General features: G+C 39.7%; 1 protein-coding gene across 1 annotated transcript in view; it reads left to right on the top strand.

Annotated features, from left to right (window-relative positions):
• SEMA5A (semaphorin 5A) overlaps positions 1-18,815 on the top strand; it is a 366,908-nt gene that overhangs the window by 291,020 nt on the left and 57,073 nt on the right. The window contains 4 exon segments of the mRNA XM_001519071.3: positions 6,198-6,315; positions 11,872-11,989; positions 11,992-12,052; positions 16,323-16,466. Coding sequence (XP_001519121.2) covers positions 6,198-6,315; positions 11,872-11,989; positions 11,992-12,052; positions 16,323-16,466 — 441 coding nt within the window.

Below are 18,815 nucleotides of genomic sequence, written 5' to 3'. Positions count from 1 at the left end.
AGGGAATGTGTCTATGAACTCTATTCTGTTGTACTCTCCTGAGCACTTAGTACAGTGATCTGCACAATAAATACCATTGATTGATTGATAGAAAGCAGCAATTGAGGCGATTATGAACAGCAACTTGATTGCTCCCTTCCAAAATGTTACTGTGGCACCTCCTTTCTCTTTGGCTTTGGCTGCAGAAACAAAAGCGTGCGTTTGTTTTAAGTTTATAGCATGAACTAAGTTCTAGCTGTGACTACAAACCTGGTCTTCTGCCTGAGCAAATGCAATCACCAACATACCTACAATATAAAGGTTTTGACTATGGTGAGATTACGCGGGAGGTGTCATGGCTCAGAAAACTGTTCTTCCTAGTATATAATTCAGATCCTTTGTCCCTGAACTTTCTTGAAATATCCTACTTTGCTAATGTAAGCTTATGGTCATCTTAGGTGTACAGGTTTACATGCCATCCCTCTATAGACACACTGAGGCTATACACACAGAGGTTGTGTTTTTCACTAGCTTAATTTTCAGTAGCTTCTTAGGCCTGGTGTCCTCAGACAAGCTGAGTTGAGGCAGGTGCTAACCTTTTCTTCTGGAGAAAATGTCAATACAAGATGGACAAGATTGTGATAGAGTTGATTGAAGCACACTAGAATTAGGGAAAACAGTGTGTTCAGAATGGAGATGTCCAGCATTGTTGGCATCAAATCACAAACGAGAGGAAAGCTCTCAAGTTGTTAGAATTCCAGAAATACATTTGGTTCTGTTCTTGGCACCTGAGTCTCTTGTGGCCTCCGTTCCTCTTGGTTTCCCCTGCTAGCACCTGTGTGAAAGTCTTCCATTCAAAAACATCTTTTCAGCAAAAGGGCTGCTGGTTTCCAGAAGAGGTGTGGAAATAGAAGTTACGTTTGATAGTTTCGTTCAGCTTCAATCGAGGGTTGAACATCAGTAATTTGAGAAAAAAGAAATGGGAAAAAAAGCATGAATAATCTCAGACTTTGAAAAACACGGTTTTAATAATAATCAGTCTGGATATTTATCCAATATGTTGGCATTTAAAACATAGACAATGATTAAAATACAATTTCATTAAGTTCATTGGAAAAATCATAATGTGCAGCGTGAATGATTTAATGCATTCAGAGAGGTATGTGTGAGGAATAAGCAAGCATTTTTTCTAATTAATCATATATTTGTTTATGGGCCACAAAATGTAGTTTAAATAATTTATTCTCCTAGGACTTCAGTTTAACCATTTGTGAAATGAATATATAGTCCTTCTAACTCATAGGGCTAAACCCCTAATAAATTAATGCTGATGAATTGCTGGTGAATACTTAGATGGAATAACCAGTCTAAGCAAGTTAAATCACGTTGGAAATCTTAAATCTATATCATTATGTAAATTTGAAGTAAAAATACAACCACTGCTACTTGAAACCAGTTAATGTTACACTGTGTTATTGTTTCTTAATAATGATATGTATTAAGCTCTTACTATATGACGATTATTGTGCTAAGCACTGGGATAAATTCAAGATAATCAGCTTGTTGGCATTGTCTGGTGGACATTATTAATAATAATAATAATGTTGGTATTTGTTAAGCGCTTAATATGTGCAAAGCACTGTTCTAAGCACTGGGGTAGATAGAGGGTAATCAGGTTGTCCCACATGAGGCTCACAATTTTCATCCCCATTTTACAGATGAGGGAACTGAGGTGTACAGCCATCCCCCTATAGACACACTGAGGCTATACAGATGAGGGAACTGAGGCACAGAGAAGTGAAGTGACTTGCCCACAGTCACACAGCTGACAGGTGGCAGAGTTGGGATTCAAACCCATGACCTCTGGCTCCCAAGCCCGGGCTCTTTCCACTGATTTACACCTAATTATTTATTAGATTTACACCTAATACTCTGTTTTCAGTACAGGAAGAGATATGGAACCAGAGAAAAAGATCACCCACATGCATCTGACCTTCCCTGTCTTCTTTTTCAGTGTCATTTTCTATGCAAAACCAGTACGCGGCTGTCTTCTTCACTCCTGTCCATCTCCTTGAATCTTCAGGAGGCAGTCAGGGAAATTCTCTGAGAGCTCTGTTAAATGCTCTGTTGAGTTTGCTTACATATGAGGCATTTACACTAATGGACTTCATGAATTTAGAATGATTAAGATTATGGTGGGTCTATTTTTGCTATTGAGCTGCTGACATGCTTAAAAAACAGTTTTCTTTATTGACTCTTCTCTATCAGTGAGTCCAGAACGACAGCTATTTTTGAATACTCCAGCACACTGTCCTTGGATAGCATGGGCAGTGCAACTCAGTTTTATGTCTGATCGTAGAGTACACAGAAGGGAGTTTATTTTTGTGGATTTAGTACAGCCAGAGTCAATATCACTATGAGAGATTGTGGCTTTATAAGTGGCCCACTCGACCATTTTCAGAATTATTCTTTCACTCAATTTTTAAATTGTTGTTTATCTTTGGGTAGTTATTTCTCAAAAAACAACAACAAAGGGTGTGTGCTTGGCTTCATTTCGTCTCTGATCAGTCGGGCTCATCCCCGCATCTCATGATAAAATGGTAGATTGCTCCTAGAGCTTATTCCTAAATCTCTAAGATCCATTAGAGAATGCATGTGACAGTGAAGGTAATCGACCACCCGAGAGCGAGATTTTAAAGCCCAAAGAACACATTTTCTTCCCTATGGTTGTTCCTGTATACGAATTTGTTTTTATCGCAAACAATTAGTGAGCATATAAAACATCTTTTCAAAAATTAACTTTTTTAGGGCTCTAAAATTAGGAATAAAGAAATTCAGTTGTCATGCATTTTAACCAGTTTAGAAAAACTTTACTTCTATTCTGCTTTTGAATCCATCCACTCTTAAGACTTGTCACCAAGAATATGCAAAAAATAAACAATAAAAAAATTCTTAGTTTTCCACGTTTCAGATTCAGGCAAGTCAAGTACTAAGAGTTTTATTTTTTGCAAGTATTTGCTCTCTTTACCTCAAATTCAGATGAAACAATGTTGTTACCATTTCTGCCAATTTCCTTTGTTTCCCCAGACACACATTATTATTCATTCATACATACATTCAGTTGTATTGAGTGATTACTGTGTGCAAAGCACTGTACTAAGCACTTGGGAGAGTACAATGTAACAACAAACAAACACATTCCTGCCCACAAATGGGGAAAGTTGGGACAAGGCTTAAGAGGCTGCACCAATTAAATGGAGCCCAGAATTCTGCCCTTAAGCTTTGATGAATGCTCCTATATTTGATCTTACGGAGTTAAGTCTTTGTGATCTCTATCTTTGGGAAGAAATGCATATCTGTGGCTGCCAAAGTATTTCTTGTTAAAGTCTGAAATCCACCACGTACTGAAAATATGCATGATGTATGCTATGCCAGTATATGGAACATGATATTGCTAGCCCCAAACTTAATGGTTTACAATAGTAATCCTCTAAAATAGCTTTGAAATTTGACATCACAACTTGTAATTTCAAGTTTTATAACATGATTTAAGTGTTAATTTTACACTTCTTGTTTGAAGCAGTTTAGCTTTTTTTCTGTCTTCAGAATGGAGATTTAGAATGAATTAATCTTTGCCTCATGTCTATACTATCCTGGCTTGTCCCTTCAGTGTATCTCCTCAGTTCCATTAAGGTAATAGGTAAAGGAGTGAAGGAAGCCTTTTCCTGAAGAATATTAATATGACAATATTTGAATAAGTAAAATGTTCAGATTGTTTCCTTCAACTCTTTGAGTTGCGGTTAGCAAAACCATAAGCAGTTCTCCCGTAATGTGATTGCTGTGTTCTTGATGAACTTTGCATCAAGGAAACACTGCGTTGAATGAATAGCTAGATTGTCGTCAGGAGCGTAGCCACAACCATTTCTCTTTACACCAAGTCTAGTTGTGTCAAATAGTGGATTGTGGTACATTCAGACAGTGCCCTGACTTTTTGACAATATTTTTTCTTATTTACATAATGCAGGCACATATAGCAACTCCGACTGTCACTGAAAAACTCCCTGTCAGCTAGGAGCACCCAGGGCCTTAATCCGAGAATCCCAAATCCAGGACCCTATCATACATGTAGCCTCATTGGCATATACAGATGCAGACCTTGGGAGATGTTCTGCTAGATTTTTGGATAACACAGGCAACATAAAGATGTCAGATTTATGCAGACTTTAAAAATGCAACAGATTTCAGGCTAGGAAGGACCTTTCTAAAACTCACGTTTGGAAGTCAGTGTTTCTATTTAAACACAGCACTGTAGGGTGAGGGCTAATTTAGTGGTGCGTCTTAACACGTACATAGTCTTATCCTATTTAATATTCATCATTTCAAGTAATCACAGTGATAAATATTACGGTAATAGAAGAAGCCAGAAATCTTCCATTTATCCCCTGGTAATCCAGAATTCATGGAAACAAATGGTAATGAACTTGCAGTCATTTTCAAATTTCTAGAAAATCTGAAAAGTTTGTCTTACTGCCTAATATATTTGTCTCATGACTCCATTGATACAGGAGTGGACACTTTGCCTCCTTGATTGTCTGTAGTTTTAAAGTGTAAGATCTGCCAAGTGGATTCTCTTCAAACCATAAAGATTAGTACACTGTGGATTTCTAGCCAAGGACCCTCTTTAAGTTCAGAGGAGGACTAAACAAGAATAAATTAAGCTTCTTTCACTTAAAGAAATGTTAAGGATATATTTTTCTAATGCTGTGCAAATAGTAATGGTGAGGAAAACATTCTAAAGTGGTAGAAAAGGAGTGGAAAATTTCCTAATCCCATGGTATTCCTTTTAACAGCAGCTCCACAATTTTCCATGTGTATCACTTTAAAATGAACTTCAGTTCCAAAAATAATATATTGAAATTGAGCATGCAGAAAAGTATCCTTGAATTCATAACATGAAATATGGAATATCACTCCATTAAAATCCCCTGCAGACCTTTTTAATGCAGAATAAACAGTTTCATATATGGAATACGTATTTATCAATGTATATATACACATATCCCGAATAGGAAAAATGCTAATTTTAACATTTTGTGCAGTTATGAATTTGAAGAATTATTGACATTAAGGGAAGCACAAGATGGGGTGTGTGTGTGTTTTAAAACAATATGCAATAGCCAAGACTGTATATTGTTCTTCAGAGTTTTGAATCCAGAAGTCTACCATGGGCGGAAAAATGACAGTGTTTTTAGATTAAATATTTCTGTTTGCATAAATGTTGTGATACATAATATTAGGGGTCCCGTATTATCTTAGTGAGAAAATAAGAAGTAATTTGTGTTTCTGAGCCATTTTTTAAGTATAGCTATAGTACAATGAACCTCTTGGAGCATTTGCATTGAAAGAATTTTATAGTGCAATATTAACCACACATTTCATCAATAATAGATGTGTCACTAGCTCTGCACTTGAAAGAAGAGTATAATGCTGGCATTCTGAGCTCATCTTGCAAAACTATATCACACTCAGATGTGATTTTATTTCTTTTAGAAAAGATGGAAGATGAGAGGCAAAAGTCCTTCTGGTCATTCTGGGTCAGATTATTAAACCATCTTGAATTCATAAAAATGTAGCCTAGAAATAAGACTTGTATAAGACAAGTCCTCATAAATACTATGGAGGGAAGAGTCGGGGAGCAGAATGGGCTAGTAGTGGAAAGAGCACTGGTCTAGAAATCAGAAGATCTGAGTTCTAATACCAGCTCTGCCAGATGTCTGCTGTGTGACCCTGAGCAAGTTGCTTAACTTCTCTGTGCCTCAGTCTCCTCGTGCGTAAAATGGGGATTCGATGCCTATTCTCCCTCTTCCTTAGACTGTGAGCCCCATGTGGGAGAGGGTGTGTGTTTGATCTGATTGCCCCAGTATTTAGAACAGTGCCTGACACATAGTAAGTGCTTAACAAATACAATTTTTTTATTAAAAAAAGAGTGTGATTGAACTCCTCCAGGAGTTAGGAAATCTGCATAGGAAGTCAAGTCCCAAACTGAAGCGGACTGAGCTGGCTCCAGTCATGGAACCCCAAACATCTGCCACAAAATTAATCTTTCATTAGTCTCTTTGGGAGTGGGTAGTCCTGCCATGGGCAGCTTTTCCCTACGTATTGACTTGGTGGACCTCGAAGGTACCCTCATTTTGACCTTTTGGTGTTTGTGTTTGCAGTGCTTGTATCGGAGCCCAGGATCCTTACTGTGGCTGGGATGTGGTGATGAAGAAATGCACAACCTTGGAAGAGAGCCTAAGCATGAGTCAGTGGGAGCAGAGCATTTCCGTGTGTCCAGTAAGTACTAGAACAGTCAATGGCCTCTTAAAGTGCTTTAAGTGTGTGCCAATCTCAGGAAAACAAGTCTCCGTTAATATTTCCTAACCTTAAATTCATAACTTCATCCCAACCAGGCTGCTTCAGGCCCTTCCTTGCAGATCTTGTTTGTGCTCTGCAGACTTGTGTAGTGCTGAGTTCATTGACCACAGAACGCACTTCTCAAGAATCTCCTCAAGATGATCTTCTGCTTTCAAAAGACATCATAAAAGAAAACAGCCTTTCTCTGATAACTGATTATCTTTCCACTGTTTTGTTTTTTAATGCTCCATTTAATGAGCTAGAGTTTTTTGCCTTTTGCACCAAGTCATAATTTCTGCATCCATAGCTTCCCTTTGGGATTTTGCAATCAAGCAGTCCTTCTAGACTATGGAGTAGAGGAGTTCTGCTGTTAACTCTTCTCCTGCCGCATTGTCAGTGATTGTTCCCAGACTTGTACAGTTATGGGGCTGAAAGGCCACTAAATCCATCGTGTTCCTCCAGATCAGACTGAATCTAAACTATCCCACGGGGTGAGAGTCAATTCCTTTTGCAATAATTTATAGAGACGATCCTGAACCGGTCTTCACAGTCTATTTCGGTGTTTAACAACCCTCAAAGACTGGGAATTCTTTCTTACTTAAATTTCTCATGCTCTGTTTCAAGACTTCATCCTCTATAGAATTGAAAAACAGCTGGTCATCATGGATTTGATGACCGTTATTGAGTTTCCGACCCTCAATCTCTTCTCCAGTATCTCTGACCTTGTCCTTAAAGGTCTTATTTCCCCACATTTCATAGTCATCTTCTTAGGTCTCCCAGTAATATTGAAGATGTTTTTATTCAACGTTCAGATTTTTTTTTGGTTCTTCTGTGGTTCTGAATACCTAAAGTTGTACTAATAAGGATGTGAAGCTAACATGCATTTCCAAAGGTGTAACGCAAATATGCAAAATACATTCTAGGGGACTTGCCTCTCACTTGTACATCATGGACCGCATTGTGTTCAACACCGTCACTCCTGTATTTGGAGATTTGAGGGCCATCGGAATTTCTGGATGCTACCAAGTCTTTTCATTCTTTTTCAGAATTAAAAAGAAGCAAACAGAAATATCCCTTGTTTTTAGAGATATTAGCAGCAGGCTTCTGATACCTATTTTAAGTTAACAGTTGTGGTATTTGTTAAGTGTTTACTAACTGCCAAGTACCGTACTAAGCGCTGGGGGTGGATACAAGCAAATCGGGTTGGACACAGTCCCTGTCCCAAATATGGCTCACAATCTATGACCCCCATTTTACTGATGAGGAATCTGAGGCACAGAGAAGTGAAATGACTCGCCCAAAGTCACACAAGCAGATTAGAACCCCAGGTCCTTCTGACTCCCAGATCTGTGGCTCTGTCCGCTAGTCCAAGCTGCTTTTCATCTGGGACTTAGCACATAACCCATAACATTTGGATCCATTACAACTAAAGACTGCAGATTAAGGAGGTCCAAAAGGGGGAGGATTAAGAGCTGAAACGTGGGGAATAAAACCAACTGGCCCAGGATTCACCCAGAATCACAGTCAGTTACTTTGGATTAAGCAAGTTTTCCCATCAAGAGAAGATAGCCTATTTAAACATTTTTGTTGAGTCTATTTGGTTTAAGAGAAGAGAGATGGATAGTGCCTATAACTGTATTAACAAAGTCTAATGTGCTTGATTGCTTTTAAAATTGTAATTGTGAACATTATCGTTTAAAACATTTTAAGGCATTTGAGCCTGCTCTAAAATGATATTATCACCTTAGTGATTCTGGTACGATGGGTTTCCTCGCATAACATTTAACTTTGCTCAGTGAGGTGTTAGGTGCCCTTCAACTACAGAATTTTTGCTTTATTCATGAACTCTTGGCATTTCTGTGGTGCAGCTGTCGATTAACGAGCTGAATTATACCCTAAACTTGATTCAGTTCAAGAGTTTCTGATAAAAGAAGTTTACATCTGAATTGTTTCTTGGCCTCTTCACCTTCCGAGCAGACATCAAACTAGGACATTCAAGAGTTTGTTCAGGTATATTTGAAGGATTAGTAATATCCCAAAGATCTAAATTTTAGTGGCAGAATGTCTGATGTCCTGAATTTAAATCCTAAATATCTTCCTTGCCACTTACCCTTCTCAGTTACTTTGTGGGGAGTTTTTGGATAAGTTCAGATAAGCTCTTAAAATTTAGATTGGATGTCTAAGAACTCAGGTTTTACCATAGGGAAGGTAGTTAGTGTAGGAATTGCCCTTGGTCCCAGGTATTAATACCGAGGTTTGCTAAGTGCATGTAGAGCTCTGCAAGACCTATCCATAAAAAGTTAAATATCAGCAAGTATTTACTGCAATCTAAAGGGTTGGGATAAGATAGGAGATAAAGCATTCATGGGGTTGGAAATTAATTTGAAAGAAACTAGCACATTCCCAATTAGAGTTAATTCTGTATTTCATTACTGTGATAAAAAACTTTTTATGATTTTCTGATATTACCATCACTAATTCATGCAGTGGATTTTTCTTTGTTAAACCATCTTTCAAAATAATTGTAATAATCACAGAGAACTTGTGTGTTAAATGAATGTAGTGATCATTGTAAAGCAATATATTCAAAATTTAGATAAGGAAGAAAAGTTTAGGGGAATGCGAAAGAAGGAACTGTAAATGTATTCATTTGAAAACCGTATTCCAAATAGCCATTTTCTGCACTAACCATCAGTAATGGATGGCACATGGATTTGAACCACATCTCAGAGTCATTCTGAATTTTCCTTAGAAAAAGATTCCTGCCACATTCCGTTTAGGAAGAACTTGAGGTGGTAAAAGTATAAACTATGTCACTGCTGGGTGTGATTGATGATCCAAGTAGCCTGATGTTCAATTTCTGATGGTAACGGCAGCAGCCCTGGACAGTGACAGGATAGTTAGTTGCTTCCTTGATTTCTAAACCAATAGTTATGGATTTTCCATCCTGAGTGTTTCCCTCTATATTCCCAATTTCCCTCCAGAAACCTATGATGAACTCCTAGTCCATTATTTTATCCAACATCACCTTCAGCCTACTCCTAGTTTTGGCACAACTTGCTGTAGAACTGAATATCACGTGCCTGCCACCCACCATGAGATCGGGCACTTCTTCATGCCCATCCTAGGTGCTACAGGAAGAGATTGCTGGAGCTTTGAAGAGAGAGCACGCTGTCCGACATCCCCTGGGTTCTGGGTACTGTTTACCCCCCACATCCCGGCAGAATAACATAAAACCCCCTGAACATGTCTGGCAGCCTATGTGAGTCTATCTTAGCTCTGGCACTAATTGGACTAGCGACACATTATCTTGAATCTCCCAATCAGCCACGTCAGGGAGAATTAACGGTCTTGACATTTAATAGGAAATCAGTATTTCCTGTTGTATAGGGAAGAATGGCAGAGCGAAAGCTAAGCTCAGCTGTACTTTAGTGAGCAAAGAATTGTGTGCTGTTTTCAATAAACACATGTCTGCTGATGGCGAAATGATGGATTGAAGCTCTATCAGTTGTAGTTAGAAAGGAATATACTTGTCTCTTCTATGGGACATTGAGATGCATGAATGATGAATCTTAAGTGTAATTAATAGTTAAATGATGGAATCCATAGTAGAGTGGATGGAAAAAAGCCAGCAGCAGAAGATAAATAGTGAAAGCCTGCTGTTTGATGTAATTAAATCCCTTCTCTTTAAAAATTATTTGAGAGTACATATTTTTTTCTGGATAAAATGTAGTAGTGTACGCTGTATATGCGCCGGCAAGAAAAGGCAAGCCTTGGTGGCCAACCTACTGGTTCAGCTCTTAGTTGAAAGCAGAAACAGATGTTAGGATATTGCATTCTGCAACACTTCCCCCACCCCCATGCTTCCCTTTAGCAAAAGTGGATTTTTATGGCCTACTGCATTCACCTTGTTTTATGTTTTGTTTTCCTCAAAGTGGAATCAACCACATCTTATCCTATCTGGAGTCTGTTGATGTTGGGGCTGATAATTCTGTTGCTGGAAAGCCTTCCAGTTTAAAATCAGAAACGTGCCCTGCTTTTTACGTCAACGATTTCTGGGAACAAATATGGGATTAGAAAAACAAACTAGTAAGAAGAGGCCTGGAATCTCCCCATATGTCAGACCCCGATTGATGACATCTGCTTTCATGAATTGACCTGTCATCTACGTTCAGATTACACACACAACCACCTGATCAGTGACGAACTTTCTTCTTGGACCAGTTCCTCAGTGCACCCTAGCTACAAAGCGGCTCAGTATGGTGGTCTCTTCACCGGCTATCAGTAAAAATCAGCCAACCAATCAATCAGCCCTTACTATATGCAGAGTGCAGAGTACTGTAGTAAATACTTGGGAGAGTACAATTCCTGCCCCCAAGGAATTTACAATCTAATGGGAAGATAGACTCTAGAATCAATATGTGTAGGAGGAAGTCACAGAGTTTCAAGAATATAAGTACAGTGGGGGTTGGGGTTGGGTTTGAGTACCTGCTTAGAGGGAAGAAAAAGCTCAACTCCATAGGTGACATATCAGAGGGGTAAATTCTTTGAGAAGCAGCTCGGCCTAATGGAGAGAGCACAGGTGTTGGAGCCAGAGACCTGGTTTCTAATGCCAGCTCTGCCACTTGCCTTCTGTGTGACCTTGGACAGGTCACTGACTTCTCTGTGCCTTGGTGACCGCATCTGTAAAATGGGGACTAAAGTCATGAGCCCTACAAGTACATGGACTGGGTCCGACTGGATTAGCTGCATCTACCCCAGTGCTTAGTACAGTGCCTGGCACATAAGTACAGTTAGGAAAAGAAATAAGGTTGGGAGATGAGAAGTTACTCTGGGAAGCCTTCCTGGAGGAGATGTGAATTCCTGTAGAACAATTATACAAGAATTGCTGATTGAAGGTGACTGCCCTCTAGAAGCGGTGGATATATACACCAAAAAAATATTCAAAGGTTTGTAAAACACTTCAGCAAATGAGGTGTAGTGTGCTGATGATTAGCCTGTAGGAAATCCAAGTAATGTTTTAGCCTGCACCTGTGAAGCTGTACATAGCAACCTCTTAGACTGTGATCCCATCTGGTACAGGAACTTTCTGACCTGATTAACTTATATCAGGGGTAATATATACATATATATATTGGGGTATTGGTAGATACCCCAATGCTTAGAACTGTACTTGACATGTCATAGTAACAAATATTATTATTAATATTAACAAAAACCTTTATTGGCTACACAGAGCTAAGCAGTCACAGAACTATATTCTATTTATTTTATTATGATGTGTATATATATATAATTCTATTTATTTGATGCTATTGATGCCTGTCTACTTGGTTTTGTTTTGTTGACTGTCTCCCCTTTTAGGCTGTGAGCCCCTTGTTGGGTAGGGGTTGTCTGAATCTGTTTCCAAGCACTTAGTAAAAGTGCTCTACATGCAGCGCTCAATAAATACGATTGAATGAATAATATTTTACTACCCTTTTTTTTTGCTTCTAGACAAGGAATTTAACTGTAGATGGGAACTTTGGAGAATGGTCCTCATGGACTCCTTGTAGCCACACAGATGGTAACATCGTGGGTTCCTGCCTCTGTAGAACTCGCTCCTGTGACAATCCCTCCCTCAGTGTGGAGGCTGGCAGTGTGAGGGACCGAACATGGAAATCATCAACTGTTCCAGGTATGTCACGTGGTTCAGTGCTTTTTAAGACGTTGAACCGCTGTTTTCGGAAGGTGTTAAACAGTTTGAAGGTGGAGAGAAGCGGAAGAAAAATTATGAGACGAGCCAGCTAAATATCACATTGGCAGTAGAGAATATGTTTCTCAAATTAAGGTGCCACCAGTCATAAAGGCATCTTTATCAATCAAGCAGTACTGCACCAAATTGCAAAATATGTTTATTTTTCACAAAATTCCATGATAAAGCCCTTTATTTGTTGCAGACAGTGTCAATGAATGGGCAAAAACCCTAAGCTGGAGGGACACATGAAATCTCATACTATTTCTAGAGAGTCACAGTGAAAGTCTTACATCACATCTGCATTGCTTGTGCTACTGAAATTGGATTCAGAAAGTGTGTCTAGAGGGCAGTGAAATTTCCCAAACCTTCATTCTGTAATAGTTATTAACCTTTCCTATCATGGAATTAGCAACTTCAAATTTCCTCAAAACATGAGTCATCAGCAGACCCTGCTTCACTATAAATTTCCTCTCTTTCCCACTGCACAGAATTACATAGAACCCATGAGTTTATTACTCTTCTGGACTGGTGCTTTTTGACACCTTGTGTTTCTTTTGCTTGGAGCTCTAATTTCAAGTCAGCTCCCAAACTGAAAACTAAACCATGGTCAAACTTGTTGGCTTTGGTGCAGTTAATATTATGGAAATTGGTGATGGGGCTGCACATAGGAAACAGCACATTATGCTGAGCTCTCTGGATCCCGCCTGATTCCTTCCAGCCAGTAGCCTGGAGGACAAGATGGCTAGTTTGTTAAAGGGGAATGGCCTCGGCTGACTCATCCCAACTGCTACTAGGTTGTAAATTCATTGCGGGCAAAGATCATGTCTCCCAACTCAATTTTACACTCCCAAATGCTGAATCCAGTGCTCTGCCCATAATAAGTGCTCAATGAATGCCACTGATTGATTGAACGGTCCTAAACAATGGCCTTGTGGTGAGTACTTTTGATCTGACAACTAAGCCGCGGCAGAATTTATTGCTTTCGGCAGCTATTTCGGTGAAAGTCAGAAAGTTTTACTCTTCTAGGATAGTTCCAAGTGAGTCTCAGTCAGTCTTGAAATTTATGGCCAGAGTATTGTAACAGTTTGGGGGTTCACCTGGAAAGGCTGCCAAGTGCCAGCAGTAACGTTTCCAAGGACTCAAACCAGACATCCTCCCTCTTCTTGAGTATCTTGATTTTTGTTTTTAACACGCTCTGAATTCCGCTTTCTACTCCTCCCTTCCTTACTTCCTCCCTCATTTGCTCCAGCAGTACACTGACTTCACCCTCATTAGATGAGTTAGAGAGCTTGAGTTTTACTGTCTTGGTAAAAGGGAGAGAAGCCGAGTTGGCCAGATGTGTGCTGACAGCCGCCGGCCAGGAAGGGAGAAGAAGCAATCTGATCTGCAGGGTTCGTGTTTCAACACTGCCTGCATCCTGCTCTTGCCTTGAGGTTTGCTTAAACAGGTCATTCTGTCCCTTACCCTAAGGCTCCTTTTGCCATTTGTCTGTTTTGTAACCTCTCCAACAACACCGACACATGTTGGCTCCTGGCTTCCTGCTGTGTTTGTCCTAATATGGAAAAAGCAGTTTATAAACCTATACACAAGCACCGGTGATAAAGGGATTCTACAACTGGAATCATCTATTACAACAGCTGCTGCGAGGGGCTTTAGAAATCAAACCTAGGGGTGGTTGTGAGGAAGAAAAACATATATGGTAATAGGCAATAGATAACTTGTTGGAAAGAGATTTTTCTCAAAATAATGTGTTGAGAAGAACATCTTGTGCATGTATTACAGAGAGAACAAGAGGATAATGACAACGACCAAAGTCAATAATAAAGATCTCAAATGACCATTCAGCCACACATATTCAAGTACAAGCCTGTGCAGGCACATGCACATATAGATTTAATGGGGAAAGACAAAAATGGGGAAGATTGGACACCATCCCTGTTCTCCCTGGAGCTCTAGTAGAGGGAAGTTTGAATCCTATCCCAGGATGGGGTGAAGAGGAACGGGGATTGTAAACATCTTATGGGCGGCGATCGTGTCTACTGTCTTCCAGTGTCGAGTACATTCCCAAGTGTTTAATACAGTGCTCTGCACACAGTAAGGAGTCAGATAGCATTGATTGGTTGAGTGATTGATTGGAAGAGGGGACAGTCCTTATTCCTTCTGTGTGGTAAGCTTGGTGAAAGCCTTCAAGCAGTGGTAATTGACCTGCACTTGTTGGCAGTTGTACTCTAGGGGGATTGCTTTGGAATCAACACATACCACTAGAAAAAGTAGTAAAAACTGCACTTATCTTTAGGTGGTGTATTTTTTATATAAATCAAGTATTCCCCACCTGCTGCATTTTGGGGCTTCTTTGAAGTGTTTTTGTTCTCTTACTTCTGTACAAATCTCTCCCGTCAGGAATAGCAACATTTTTTTTTATCGCTTTGACCTTAGCATTCTATTCCCTGTTTCTTAAAGAAAAGTTAAAGCTAAAAGTGATGCATTTCATTGTATTTGAGCCTACTTCTTTTTTGCTTTTTTTTCCTTGGAGCACTTCACTAGATGAGGTAGGTACATAGAAAACAATAGGAAGTAGAATCTTGGCTTTGTAGCACCTGGTTCATTTTGCAGTGTTGATGAGGCGATTCAATCTAGTGAACTTAATTCTCAGAGGGAGAGAGAAGTAAATATGAAAATGTAATATTTTAGAGATGTACAAAGGTCAACTTATTTGAAATCATCTTAAGTCAGTTGAATTCATTTGCAGTTTGCATGGAATAAGCCCAAATATCTTTGAATAATCTGAAAATACGTGGATATATCATCTTCAGTATTTTTTAAAAAATAAATAGTTTTGGAGAGATTCATCTTCTGTAGAAGTACATGGAATGAATTAATTTATGAGGTAATTCTGCCCTCATAGAAATAAATGATCATGGTGTACTGCAGGCATATTTATGTGATCTTCAACCAGAATCTCCAAAGCACTTAAAAAATGTCCTTCTGTATGCAGCGATATTTTTTTCAGAATAACAAAGGGACCCTAAATGTTCCATAATCTTCCTTTGCCAAGTGGTACTGGAGGAACTTGAAAAAGATGATGGCCACTTTGAGTGAGGCCTATCTTTATTCTCAGGTGGTAACGAATGCATGGGCTCATTTTTGTCCATTTATATTGATGCTATGGGCTTAATGCCACCATTTAACTGTAGGAAATATTCGTGGCTCTAAACTGATCTTTTAAAAATTTTGAATATGTAAATGATCAAATTTAAATTTTGGTCCCTGGTTGTTTAATTTCTGGACTACTGGGATTATTGGCATACTGTTCTGCTCTATGTGTAGCATGGGTAGACAAATTACAACGCCGAGCTAATTCTATTAAAACTGGCATGAGCTGGTCCTGAATTTGAATAAAATATCTCATTTCCTTCTTTGACTTAAGTGGTTCTATGGAGTTGTGAATATAGCAACACATTTAATCAGCTTAACTGATTGTCAGTGGAACTATAGCAGCTCGCGCTGCTGTGAAAGGTTCTTAACTTGGGAAAGGTCAGGGCCTGCATAATGTTTTTGTGATTATTTCTTTTCAAATGAAAAACTGTGCATGTAGCAAATTATCCAAAAAAGTTTAAGTAAAACTTGTGATAAAATATTTATGCTTTGCGTTATTTTTCCCTGCGTTATATTTATCCATTCTATCCCTGACATACCCCAGCATTTCATTTGTCCTTCTTGTTCCACCCATTTTCCTTCCTTTCTTTGACTCTTTCCTCCCTCTATTTCTCTTTCTCTGTCCTTCTTTCTCCCATCTCGATCCCATTTCTCCTCTTCTGCTTCACTTACAGCCCCCAGACCCACTTCTTCTCTCTTTACTCCAGTCAGTCTCCCAGACGCTTGCTCCGTTCCCTAGATGTACATACATTCCTTCATATTCTCCAAGCAAACACTCACACCCTGGCCACATGCACTGACCCACAGACATTTTGCCTTACTTGTCTTTATTTAATACTAACAGAACTTACTCCTCAGCCCTGTGAAGAAATGCAAAGGCAGATGACTTTGACCCACAGTGGGTTAAGGGTGAGAGAGTAGGGGCAGCTGTAATGTAAAAGACCAAGCAAGCAAGTTCAATTTTAAAACTCCCCGGGAATTATTGGCTGGTTTCTGAATGAAGGTGATGGGAAGGAGCCACATACTAATGCATGATTCCAATTTATTTCCATAGAAATGGAGGCTGGACGCCCTGGACTTCTTGGTCACCCTGCAGTACCACCTGTGGGATTGGTTTTCAAGTGCGTCAGCGGTCCTGTAGCAATCCCACCCCCCGCCATGGAGGCCGGGTGTGCGTAGGGCAGAACCGGGAGGAAAGGTAAGAGGATCTCGCATCTCCACCCTCGGGACTTGATGTCATTCCAGTGTGACCTGGCTTATCCTCAATCTCTAGAACTGGAGCTGTAGCTGAGAAATTTTCTCCTGAGCTTATTAAGCCTCCTCCCTTCCTAGGCCTCTTCAATTTTGACTCACCCTGCCTATTTCAGAAGATGACTGTGTTGCGTTGGTACCTTGGCAAAGTGAAGCAGCATGGCTTAGTGTATAGAGCATGGGCTTGGGAGTCGGAGGGTCGTGGGGTCTAATCCTAGATCTGCCACTTGTCTGCTGTGTGCCCTTGGGCAAGTCACTTCACTTCTCAGTGCCTCAATTACCTCATCTGGGGATTGAGAATGTGAGCCTCATATGAGACAGTTACTCTGTCCAACCCGAGTTGCTTGTATCCATCCCATTGCTTAGTACAGTGCCGGGCACCCGGTAAGCGTTTAACAAATACCACAGTTATTATTATAGGTTTCCTGTGGCTGAGCCTGTCACCAACCACCAACAAGTAGTTGCCGCTGTGGTATTTCTCTCTGCTTTCTCTGGAGACCTTGGATCATTTTTGTTTGAAAGTGTAACGTGAACAGGTTCACAACATGCAATTTGAAGTAAAGAACAGTAAGGTCACCAGCATTCGATTATCGGTGGACCCAATTACAGTGTTTCTAGATTAAAGCAATTAATCAATATTAAAGTTTTACAATAATGCTTCCGGGATTTTGTTTATATTTAATAAGCATCCGTTCTTTATGGGATCAAATGCTCTTGGTAAAGCTGCCAGGTAGCTGAAATGGGTTGATGTATTTGTATATATTTTTTACCTTTCAACAGATTGAATCAGCATTTCAGTTCAGTCTTTGAATTTGCAGTTCATTGCTTTGTGTAAAACCAGACGTTTCGTCACGCCATTCCAAAATGTGCAGTGTTCATCTTCGATTCCATCTCGTGTATTTCCTAGACGTTCCAGTTCAAGATATCTGCTGCAAACCCCAATAGATAAGTGGAAAAAGTATTCAAAATATGTTTAGACAGGCCATACTCTTCTCCTAGAAGCCTAAACACATCCAAAAGAATTAACAAGCAGTAGAGCTCTTGATATCAGTTCTCAAAATTGAAAAAACCTCTCTTTAAAACCTAAATAATCTGCTCTGTGATCCTACATTCATGCACGAAAGCAGAGCAGACCTCAGGATGTTAGTATTATCCTACCGAGTCTTGTTGATTCCAGTACAAACAAAAACCAACCAGAATCATCCATTACAGACTGCCCTGAACCGGAAAATTTTTACAGGGGTTGCATTGACTTTGTTAGAGAAAATTAAAGGATGAGTTTTAGAACCATCATTATTGGGCATCTGAAGAAGTCCTGTGAGACGTTGCTTGGGCTCCATTCTGCGACTTTCTTTTGTATGCCTAAATGAAAGGAGGAACATTTTAGCAAACATTTCAGAGCCATTCGAAGTAACCAATGTTGTACCTTCTGTCTTGGTACAAACATGACTGATAGGGATGAGGGAGTGTTAGTGGGAAAGCTCAAAAACTCTAGGACTCTAGTCAGTGCTTTATACAGGCTCTCAGTCCTGAATTCTTTGAGATTGGGCTTCCTGCATCAGGAGACCCCATTCTCATCACATTCATTGTCATCCACATTTTCATATTTACTATTGTTTGGTCACAGTGCCCAAAGTCCTAAGATTCCATAGGAAGCCTCTTATTGCAGAGTTCAGGCTAGGAAATCTCCTTTGCTCAGTGTGGCACCTCTCCTGAACCCCACGTCTTTCGGAAAATGTAATGGGACTCGCGGGACTGGGAAATCAAAAACAGAGGGAGAAACAGTAGTATTTTGAAAATCAGGCAGGATGAGTGGGAGTAAGCAAGCATGGTTTATTTTTATTTTGTTGGTAATTTCCTTTGGGCAGTAAATTTGGGATTGAAATTAGGAAGAGGAAGAGCAAAGTATCAGATAGTTTCAGTCTCAAAGGTGAATCATAATTCTTTTCCTAAGGGATCGAAAGACTGCAGGGAAACTCAGTTTACAGATAAGCAAAAGGTAAATATGGCAACCGGAGCTCTGGGATTGTAGAGTATTATGAAAAATGATATCTTTGCTTGGGTCTACACAAGGAAAGGATGAGGGGGAGAGGGAGGGAAAATGTCAACCTTTAATTCTCTCTGGATACAATGTGGTAATTTTTTTTGGTGTATTTGTTAAGCACTTATTGTATGCCAGGCACTATACTAAGCGCTGGGGTAGATACAAGCTAATCAGATTGAACACAGTCCATGTGCCTCATGAGGCTCACAGTCTTAATTCCCATTTTACAGCTGAGGTAATTCAAACACAGAG

Source organism: Ornithorhynchus anatinus, chromosome X3 (assembly GCF_004115215.2).
Source record: "Ornithorhynchus anatinus isolate Pmale09 chromosome X3, mOrnAna1.pri.v4, whole genome shotgun sequence".
Taxonomy (NCBI): Eukaryota; Metazoa; Chordata; class Mammalia; order Monotremata; family Ornithorhynchidae; genus Ornithorhynchus; species Ornithorhynchus anatinus.
This window is presented reverse-complemented; position numbering and strand designations above follow the sequence as displayed.